Below are 11,755 nucleotides of genomic sequence, written 5' to 3' on the forward strand. Positions count from 1 at the left end.
CAATAAATAATATTCATTTTCTAAAAAACTTTATTTTTGCTTTCAAGAATACAAATGAAAAAGAACAGTAAAATTCTACAAATAGGGAAAAAAATTGACAATATAATTCACTTTACTTGGCAATTCTTGTACCATTTTTAACGAGTTATGTGGTTATCAGCAATTTCAAATATTTCACGCTCCAATATCAATTTACATTCAAAAGCTCCCAAACATGCAATGTTGACGGATATATTACTCATAATGACCATTTCAAATATGTATTATTTCCAATATTTAATGTTGAACCAATCAAACTGTCAACTATTCACCAAAAATCAACAATCGATCTATACAGATCAGACAATAATCATGAGGTAACATTGTCCATGGCATTACCAAGTTGACCCCAAGAACCATGTGGTATCAATCCAATTTCAAAATGTCCCAAAATTAGTTTCTCTCAATCCATTACAAATATTTATATTTTTCCAAGGATTTATGTTGGTTGTCCTCAGATTTATGTTGAACCACCAAGACTTCAATATTGTCCACCAAAATCCAACTTCAATCTATAACATACAAAAAATATCTATGTGGTATCAAATGTCCATATGCCTAGGGTGGTACTTATATGTCTAAGAATATGTGGTTTCAATTCAATCAAATCTTTACCTTTTACACAAAAATGTGGGTATGCGGTAATTAATCCTATACAAACAATACTTGTATGTGGTATCAATGTCCATCGCTAGGTGACCTGGAGTTGTCCCCACGAACATGTGGTAATCAATTACATTATCATACAATCTCCTCACAAAGTCACTTCTCCAATCCATTCCAATTAATGTAATTATTTGACCCAAGAATTTTTTTTGAACACAACAAACTCAACAATTTCCCCAAAAATCAGCAATTCAGTTCAATAATCTCAGATTAACCAAATACTTATAAGGTATCAATGTCCATGGCATAGGTAGGTGACAGTTGACCAGAACATGTGGTGGTATAAATCCTCAAATTCAAAAATCTCCAAAAAATCATTCCTCAATCTCTCATCTACAAAATATGGGATTATTTTTGTAAAGAATTATTCGTGGTACCCAACATAACTTTCAAAATTTCACCCAAAAATACAACTGACATTCTATTTCAGATACAAACAATACTACTGTGGTAATCATGTCCATGTCCTGGTTGGAACCAGCTTGTCACACTCCATGTGGTATCCAGTAAACAAACCAAACATCTACTCCACAATTCTCAATTCTCAATCCATTACAAATATGTATTATTTATGTCCAAGGTTTATTTTGAACAAACATACTTAACATTTCTCTACAAAATACAAAAATCAATCCTATAATATTCAAAACAATGTATTTTCTGTGGGTCTAATAATGTACATCGCCTAGGTGGTACCTTCTTGTCCCAATAATATGTTGGTTTCCTCCATTTCATACCCCAATCTCACAAAGAATTCAATTCTTAACATTTTAACACAAAAAAGGCTTCATGCGCGATACTTTAATCTCCAAACGGAAAGTATGTGGAGTTTTGTTTGTCCAAGACCATGCATGTATCATTTTATTCAAGCCACTCACTAATAGTAAAGAAAACATATTAGTCCAGTTGCAAAGAGACAATCACTTGTCTAAGCTTTTTGTGGTACCCACAAACTGCTCCAATTATGCTAAGATCAACAACGGATCTAAACAAGATGCCAAAAATTGTCGAAAGTTGTATTAAATGAGCATCGCCTAGGTGGTACCACGGTGCCATAAGAACTAGCTGGTTTTGGTGGCAATTCAATGCAAAATCTAAACAAATCGATTCTCACACCAATTTACAAAAAAATGGTTTTTAATTTGGTAACAGAGATTAATTAGGTTTTAGGTGATACAATCTGTCAATACATTTTACCAAAATTATACTATCAGATCCCTACTAATCAGATACAAACCAATTCTATCTGTGGTATTCACTGTATATGGCTAGGTACCATGGTACCCAGTGGGTCATAGCGACATGTGCGTATCAATTCAAATTACAAAAACTCCCAAACATCAATTCTCAATCCTTTTCAAATATGTATTATTCTGCTCCTCAAGATCTATAATTTGCAACCCACAAAACTTAAACATTTCTCAGACCCAAATCTCTTATAATTATATCTCGATCCTAAAATATACTTAATCTTAGGTTATCCACAGTCTCCATGGCTACGGTTTGGTACCTAGTTGCCACGAAATGTGGTAATCAATTCTAAATTCAGAAATTCCCAAATAACAATTCTCAATCCTTATTCAAAATATGTAATTTTATTTGTCCAAGATTTCTTGTTGAACAAACTATATCATTTAATTTCACACACTGCATTATCTGATTCTATATCGCTAAACAATATTCTGAGGGTTCCCTCAATGTGATGGACGAGGTACCACGTTGTCCAAGATATAATTTTGGTATCAATTCATTCAAAATTCCAAAATCACTTTTCAAATCATTTTATACAAAAAAGTGTACTTATTTGTCCATGATTTTGTGGTGTCCCCCAACTTCCAACTTTCAAAAATCAACTATTTCATTCTTATATTCGATAACAACCATCAATATAGATATGTAGGTACAAACACTACTCCATGTGCTAAAAATGTCCAGGCTTAGGTGGTTACTTGTTGTCCAAAGAACAATGTTGGTATCATAATTCAATTCAAAATCTCCAAAAATCAATTCTCAATCCATTTCAAATATGTATTATTTGTCCAAGATTTATGTTGAACCAACAAACTTCAACATTCACTCATAAGCAACAATCATTATCATATCAGGATATCAAACAAACAATACTTATGTGGTATCAATGTCCATGGCTAGGTGGTACCAGTTGTCCAAGAACATGTGGTATCAATTCAATTCAAAATCTCCCAAAAATCAATTCTCAATCCATTTCAAATATGTATTATTTGTCCAAGATTTATGTTGAACCAACAAACTTCAAACATTTCACCAAAATCAATTCATTCTATATCAGATACAAACAATTCAATTGTACATGGACTACCATAGTGGTATCAAATGTCCAAATAAATAAATGGTCTTGGTACAGTTGTCCAAGAACATGTGTATCAATTCAATTCAAAAACTCCAAAAAAATCACATTCTCAATTCCATTTCAAATATGTATTATTTGTCCAAGATTTATGATATCCCAAATCATTATCATTCTATATCAGATACAAACAATAATTATGTGGTATCAATGTCCATGGCTAGGTGGTACCAGTTGTCCAAGAACATGTGGTATCAATTCAATTCAAAATCTCCCAAAAAATCAATTCTCAATCCATTTCAAATATGTATTATTTGTCCAAGATTTATGTATGGTAACCAACAAACTTCAACATTTCACCAAAATCAACTATCATTCTATTTTCAGATACAAACAATAATTATGTGGTATCAATGTCCATGGCTAGGGTGGTACCAGTTGTCCAAGAACATGTGGTATCAATTCAATTCAAAATCTCCCAAAAATCACTTCTCAATCCATTTCAAATATGTATTATTTGTCCAAGATTTATGTTGAACCAAACAAACTTCAACTATTTACCAAAATCAACAATCATTCTATATCAGATACAAACAATACTTATGAGGTATCAATGTCCATGGCTAGGTGGTACCAGTTGTGTCCAAGAACATGTGGTATCAATTCAAATTCAAAATCTCCCAAAAATCAGTTCTCAATCCATTACAAATATTTATTATTTGTCCAAGATTTATGTTGGTTGTCCAAGATTTATGTTGAACCAACAAACTTCAACATTTCACCAAAATCAACTATCAAATATAACATACAAAAAATATCTATGTGGTATAAAATGTCCATTGCCTAGGTGGTACTTATTGTCTAAGAATATGTGGTTTGCAATTTCAATCAAATCTTAACCTTTTACAACAAAAATGTGGCTTATGCGGTACTTAATCTGATACAAACCAATACTTATGTGGTATCAATGTCCCATGGCTAGGTGGTACCAGTTGTCCAAGAACATGTGGTAATCAACTTCAATTCAAAATTTCCACAAAAATCAATTCCCAATCCATTACAAATAGGGTATTAAGAATTACATGGGGTGGTAACTCAAACATTAACTATTTAACGAAATTTCCAACTGTCCTGACAGGATCCCCACAACCACAAAAATGCTTATCCTATGTATTAAATTGGATACTGGCTAGGTTTGTTCCAGTTGACCTTAAAATAAAGTAGTATACCACCAAGATAATAATTTCAAAAAGACAAATCATTCAATATTCAAAAAGGGATGGCCATGCTCATACAGCACTAAATGACAAAGAAATATTGTAACTTCAACATACAATTTCAAGTAATGTAATGAAGGTCTATATGGTACCAAATGTCTTTAAGAGATGTGCTAAAAGATTTGTTAAAAGAAAAAACTTTATCAATATCCTCCATGATAACAATTCTAGGAGGTACTGAATGTTCACTCAAACAGTGGTGTCATAACCTTATATATTTAATCATTCGTTTTCTTCATCATTCTGAGTACTTTCTTTTTTATGGTGTCCCATGAACGCTTTTGTACAAGACCTTTCTTCTTTCTACTTTTTGCTATTGCACTGGTACAGTCTTTCAACCCTGGATTTTTCTTAAGTTTAAAGTTTTCCTTAAACAGTTCTTCTAGTTCTCTCTCTTCTTCTGTTGTCCACCTTTGTCGTTGATTATATGTTCCTTTTTCTTCGCCACAGTCTCTTTCCCTACATCATCATCATCAATCATCATCATCATCATCACCTTTCATAAATTTTGATCCTTCTTGATCTTGTTGTTGGAGTGCTATGTCTGGTCTTGCATTTATTACATCTGAAAATAATTTGGAGACAGTACTACAAATAAGAACTGTCATCTGCACAGATGCAAGTTTATGACTCATGAATTGACCTTGAGGGGTGAATTTAGAGACTGTAAACTTGTTCTAAATATTTAGCTTCTATCCATGCATGTATATTTACCCTCTTTACATTTATGTTAAGTTTTACAACAAAGGTTTTTCAGGATAAGTTATTTCACAAAGACCTCAATGGGACCTTAATGCTCACATGAAATAAATGGATAATATGTCAATGACTACAAATATGTAGTGTAGAAAAAATCACATTGGGAAAATAGAATTGTTGTTATTGAAATGTTCACTTCACCTCTTTATCAGATATTTGCAAATTAACATACCTGTGATATCTATGTCCTGTAATCTTTGTCCAGCACATATTTTCCCAGCTAGATTTAGATCTTGAAGGAGCATCAATTTGCCAATGTTGACACGTTCAATAAAACCACTGGTAGCTCTATAATGGAGCTTGTGAATGGATGCTGTGTGTCCAAGATGAGTACACAGCCATTCCAGCTCATGGTCCTTCATGTCAATCATCACCTGAACAATGTAAATCTGTTGCTTATATCTAATCTTTGATTATTTTAGGATACAGGCCTCAAAGGTTTGGTCAGTTGGATTACTGAACGTGACTAAGAAGTATTCATGATGACCAATGATTTCCTTAAGATCATCTATGTTAATAATCCCAGTAGGGAGGACCATTGCCTTTCTAGACACTTTATTCTGCTAATTGCATATATAAATGGCTCTTCCTTACACCATACGCATATAATTTTTACAATTCATTTTACTAACTTTGTGTAATAGTATTTTACATGAATAAATAGGTTATGAATACATACTTGGCTGAGGGTAGCAATGTACTTCCTCATCGATACGCTTGTTATTCTCTCTGGTGCTTTCAACGAATGTTCTGCACAGATTGTCTTTAAGGAATCGTATGCCCTCATCACACTGTCACCTGATAAGAAAGAACATGTCAATCTCTTATACAACATCAATGAGAAATTATGTGATAAAACATATCTACACTGAATCAAAACTCTTCAATATCAAATTGGCCATTAATGAACATTTTTTCATTCATATTCATGCATATATATATAGATTAGAAATTTTAGTAACTTATTAAAGGTCATAATCCATAAACCAACTTTTAATTTTGAGTAAAAAGTCTAACCTGTGTTTGCAAACAAGTAAGGGTTCCATGTTTTAATTCCAACAGCCCGTCTCATATTGTCTTCAGCAATGAAAGATAATGCTTCTTTCGTATCATCTGGGACCAAAACTGGCACAGTTTTCCCATTCTGAACAGAAAGCACAAGTGAAATATTTTCAGGTTCACAATTGATTAGTTTGGAGTTCAAATTATATCTTTATTGAATAATTGACATTTAAGAGGCTGTGCCTAAAGAATGCATTACTCCAGAGACTGTGTAGAAGTCATCATTTAGAAACAATAATGTCAATATAATGTCGATATCATGAATGAATATGTATTGTTAATGTATAACATGTCCTTCATTTTCAGAACGAAAAACTTGAGGTCACCTAAACACACACTTACTCCCATTAAGATTAAACAATAAAACACTTCCAGACATCCTGTAAATGTGCTTACCTTTCCTCTGATTTTGATGAGTTCTTGGCTTTCAACAAGATGCATTTCTAGTTCTGACATATCGTTTCCCAGAAGTGCAGAGTCTGCCTCATCAAGCCCAATTGATCGTCCTCTGTAGTTTTGTAAGCTGCAAAATATGTGCAGATGCATATATACAAGTACCTCAACTGGCAAGTAATTGCTAGGACACATAATAACACCGACATTCAACAAAAGAAATTCTTGACAAATACGCAATATTTCAACAAACTTAAAGGATCTACATATTTCAACAAATTTAAAGGACTTCATGATGGGCGCCACATGTAGTATGGAAAATGCTAATAAAATCACCAAAATATATATACATATATATCTTAAGGCTTATTCTATATAAGTACTGCTATTGTTGTTAATACTATACCAGAGACATCTTTTTTCAGAATTGCCAATTCCCTGTCATATATCACATGTGAATACAATATGGCCCTCTTTTTCTATTTGGAGCATTAAACTGAGAGGATGTAATTGTTATTGTTTACTGGAAATGTGAAATATTTACCTAAGGGCTTCAAGCTCGCCACTCCTCCGTTTGTTGTAAGTCAGTAGTCTTGTTTGTACCAGCATAACTGCTCGTCTGTATGTATCAATGTCTTTTTCATACTTCATTGTCTTCATTTCATTCACTACACGCCCACCAAGAACAGACAGGTCCTCCGGAATTGGTAGTGGTGAAGCCGGTTTATTCACTTTCATATCCTGCAATTTTAAATGTGCAAGCTTTGAAACCCGTGTTGACCACTCCAGTTTGATAAGACTTGAGAACTCCTCAGCTTCTTGCTTTTCTTCTTTATTGCTACTGCGTAAGGCTAAGCCAAGTTTAATGTTTGCCATTCTTCCTATGTCAAAACCAATTTTAAGAGCAGCGGAAGGGCTTTTCAAATCTTCTTCATCATCGTTTTCCATGTGAGCACACAGAAGTGCACCTTCACATACAAGATCAAAATATTTGGGTTTCAAATAGTCTGATAAAGTTAGTTTTTCTGCAGATAAATCTTGTAAGTGATGTAATAATCTTGCTGATCCTCTCATTCGTGACGAGGTGTAGTATTTTCTTTTGATTTTATTTCCCAAGTTTCTTCTCAGCCAAGTGTTTCCCAGTGCAACTATTAACGGATCAGCTTTTGCAGAATTGGTCAAACAGTCCCTTGTCATTATTGGATACACTTCCTTCACTAGTCCCTTGGATGCCTTCTCATTTATTTTTCCCATGGCAAATTCCGATCTTAATATAGCTTCACCCTTGGTCATTTTCTTTGTTTTAATACTTCCAGGGCAGGTCTTTTGATGCTTGAAAGACAAGGATTCCTTCTTGATCCACTCAGAACATAAAGGACAAGGCCCATACTCATCACTTGAGAACTTTCCCTGTTTACGAGCAATAATGAGTTCTCCTTCCTTCATCTTTATCACTGTCATATTGTGCAAGTCATCCCCTTTATTTCTTAGCAATGTCTGTTTGGCTTTTAACTGGTCCTTTTTTGCAATAATTTCTTCAGCTTTTGAATTTCCTTTCTCTATTTCCTTTTTCAACCTTAATAACTCTATACAGTCATCATGATCTTTATGACAACGGAGATGCTTCAATATGTTGGTAGACAGCTTTTTGCACACAAAGCAACAGTGATAATTATTATATACTCTGTCTGTAGCCTTTTTCCTTCCTGTCTGGGAAGTAAATGATTTGAGTGTTTTTCGGACATAAATTCCTGGATGAACTTTATCTCTAATGATGAATTCTTCATTTAAGAACTCGTGTGAACACTTGCCAGGCTCATCTTCAACACCTTCGCTGATCATGTCATCATCATTTCCTTCCAATTCATTATCTATAGCGTCCATGTCATTGTCTTGAATCAAATCCTTTCCTAATTCACCATCTTCAAAGTTCATATTGCCATCACTGACCGCACCCATATCCATATTATCTTCGCTCAGTTCGCTGGTATCCATATCTGAATCTGGGACGTAATCTGAATCTTCTACATCATCTTCATTGTCAGATGGCCCTTCGACGTCTAAGGTATCAGTAACTCTGAAGAGGTCCTCAGGAGGAGGTTCCGCGTCTTGAACAGGCGACGGCCTTTTGATGTCTAAGGTATCAATAACACTGAAGAGGTCCTTGGGCGGAGGTTCCGAGTCTTTAACAGGCGATGGCCCTTCAACGTCTAAGGTATCAATAACACTGAAGAGGTCCTCAGGTGGAGGTTCCTCGTCTTGAACAGGCGACGGCCCTTCAACGTCTAAGGTATCAATAACACTGAAGAGGTCTTCGGGAGGAGGTTCCGCGTCTTGAACAGGCGAAGGCCCTTCGACGTCTAAGGTATCAGTAACACTGAAGAGGTCCTCAGGACGAGGTTCTGCATCATGAACAGGCGAAGGCCCTTCGACGTCTAAGGTATCAGTATCACTGAAGAGGTCCTCGGGAGGAGGTTCCGCGTCTTCAACAGGTGATGGCCCTTCGACGTCGAAGGTATCAGTAACACTGAAGAGGTCTTCGGGAGGAGGTTCTGCATCATGAACAGGCGACGGCCTTTTGACTTCTAAGGTATCAGTAACACTGAAGAGGTCTTCGGGAGGAGGTTCCGCGTCATGAACAGGAGACGGCACTTCGGCGACTAAGGTATCAATCACACTGAAGAGGTCCTCAGGTGGAGGTTCCTCGTCTTGAACAGGCGACGGCCCTTCGACGTCTAAGGTATCAGTAACTCTGAAGAGGTCCTCAGGTGGAGGTTCCTCGTCTTGAACAGGCGACGGCCCTTCAACGTCTAAGGTATCAATAACACTGAAGAGGTCTTCGGGAGGAGGTTCCGCGTCTTGAACAGGCGAAGGCCCTTCGACGTCTAAGGTATCAGTAACACTGAAGAGGTCCTCAGGACGAGGTTCTGCATCATGAACAGGCGACGGCCTTTTGACTTCTAAGGTATCAGTATCACTGAAGAGGTCCTCGGGAGGAGGTTCCGCGTCTTCAACAGGCGATGGCCCTTCGACGTCTAAGGTATCAGTAACACTGAAGAGGTCCTCGGGAGGAGGTTCTGCATCATGAACAGCCCATTGTATATCTTTCCTCCACATTTGAAGAGTTTCTGGTTTCCTCTTAAGTGTTCCTGTGAAGATGAAAAGCAGAATAAATGATGTACATATTCTAGCATTACATGAATTTAGTGACAAGTTATAATAATTAACTCATCACTGAATATAAATCATGACCAAAATGAAAAGGTTATTAAAAGGCATGGTAAGCGTATTTTTTCTGTACATGGAAATACAGAAACGTTAAAAAATACTGAATTATTACAGACATTAGATGTTCTAACAAGGAAGCAAAGCAAACCTGGTTTAAATCTGTCCTATGAACAAGACAAAAGGATTAAAAGTTATCAAAGAATACAAAAATTTATCATTGTTCATCATTGGTAGTCAGAACTTTTTTCAAAAGAAAGTTAACTCTAATAATTGCAATACTATTAATCATTAAATATCTATAAATTTACTTAATAACTACAGATCCATGGACAGGTATTGTTGCAGCCCTAACAAAAAAAAAAATGCATAGAATATTATGTCAATGTTGGGTTTTAAGTTTAAAGGAATATTTTTTCATGGATCAGTTTTATAAGCACTTGTTGATATAATCAAATAAAACTACATATGTACCATCAGCTGCAAATTGTCTGTCCTGTGGTGAATTTGGACAATCAAAATAGGTGTACTTTTTATGAATACTTCTCAATAGTGTAAATTTAAAACATCTAAATATAGCGTACAGAGATTCCCAAAATGGAGTCGCATCTACTCATAAATGTTATGCAAAAAAAATTTGGAAAATTCACAAGTGTCAAATGTGTAGCTTTCAATTATAAAACATTTTTCTGCTGACATTACTATTTCATTACCAATTTTAAATATACATCACAGATATACTCATATATACACCAATATTTCATAATTGTATACTGGCCTGCTAATACAACATGATTTATTTTGCCAATTTGTCTAACTAGAACAAATTACCACAAATCATATGTTAAATGTTTTGATGGTAAATCCAGGCATATGATTTCCATAAGAACATGAAAAGATGTCATTGTTCCTTTATTATGAAGAAATTAACAAAAGGCCGAAGGGCCTTACTAGTAATGGTCATCTGACTACCTACATCATACCTGTTTAGCACATAAATTCATGTATATAAAGTAGTGGTACTAGAAAAATCATGACTCCATGTAGAACCTTTTTAAATATTATAAATAACCATTTGGCTGAATCTCGATGGTGGTGGAACTTGAGAAGTTGTGTAAAATGATTGCAATCACTTTACAAAATGGCTGTTGTAGCTGCCATGCCTTTGAGTCAGATGACCTAAAAACTAGTGGTGTACAGGGCATCCAGTTGACTCTCGACTTTAAGCAATTTCAGGAGTCAAAAAACATTTCTCAGAAATTAATCTGAAGGGTTGAAACATATGTCAAGTAGGCAAATCCCTTCAAACCCAAGAGTTAAATCTCTATCTCGAGAGTCAAAGATATATAAAGGTCAAATGGGTGCCCTGGTGTAAGGATTTACTGATGCATCAATGCATTGTATCGCAGGATAATGCATTGATACATTGTTTATAACTGAATTGTATCACGATACTTGAGAAAGTTGTGTTTGTCTTCCTTGATCAATGTCTGCCAAATGTTTATATTTATAACAGAAACGGGTGATTCACCACAAGGAGGGTGAAAGTAAGCTCATGTGGCTTATAATGTTACTTGTTGGTTTTATTGAAGTTTTTAGGGAATTATTTCATGCCAATATAAATAATTCCTCGCAGAACAGTGATTTTTCAGCCTATGTAAACAAAATCAGCAAATGATCTCATCCCCCCCCCCCCCCCACACACACACACAATAAAAACAATCTCTTTCCCCCCTTACTGCAATGCAAAATTCCAACTCCAAAAAAAAAATATATATATGGAAACTGGCTCCTAGTGCCTATGTTAGAATATCAATCATGAATGGTAGGGTCTCTTTGGTGCTTGTCGCAGTACTTTTGCTTCAAGCAGGCCGTCTTGTTCACTTCAAGTGTTGAAGGCTTGGCACATTTATTTACAGCATAAAACTAGATATATAGCACCTTGACCAGATAAAACGATGCTCATTCCTGCACTGCAGAGTGACTAAAAACACCAAATTGGCAATCA

The 11,755-nt window shown here is 35.3% G+C and overlaps 1 protein-coding gene across 1 annotated transcript; it reads right to left on the reverse strand.

Moving 5' to 3' along the window:
• Positions 1-4,359: 4,359 nt before the first annotated feature.
• Positions 4,360-9,832, reverse strand: LOC138307111 (uncharacterized). The gene is given in 6 exon segments (XM_069247742.1): positions 4,360-4,873; positions 5,240-5,441; positions 5,720-5,865; positions 6,085-6,211; positions 6,526-6,652; positions 7,067-9,832. Coding segments are annotated over 6 exon segments (3,522 nt in total). The 5' UTR covers positions 9,640-9,832; the 3' UTR covers positions 4,360-4,526.
• Between the last annotated feature and the right edge of the window lie 1,923 nt (positions 9,833-11,755).

This window comes from Argopecten irradians, chromosome 14 (assembly GCF_041381155.1).
Source record: "Argopecten irradians isolate NY chromosome 14, Ai_NY, whole genome shotgun sequence".
In the NCBI taxonomy this organism is placed as follows: domain Eukaryota; kingdom Metazoa; phylum Mollusca; class Bivalvia; order Pectinida; family Pectinidae; genus Argopecten; species Argopecten irradians.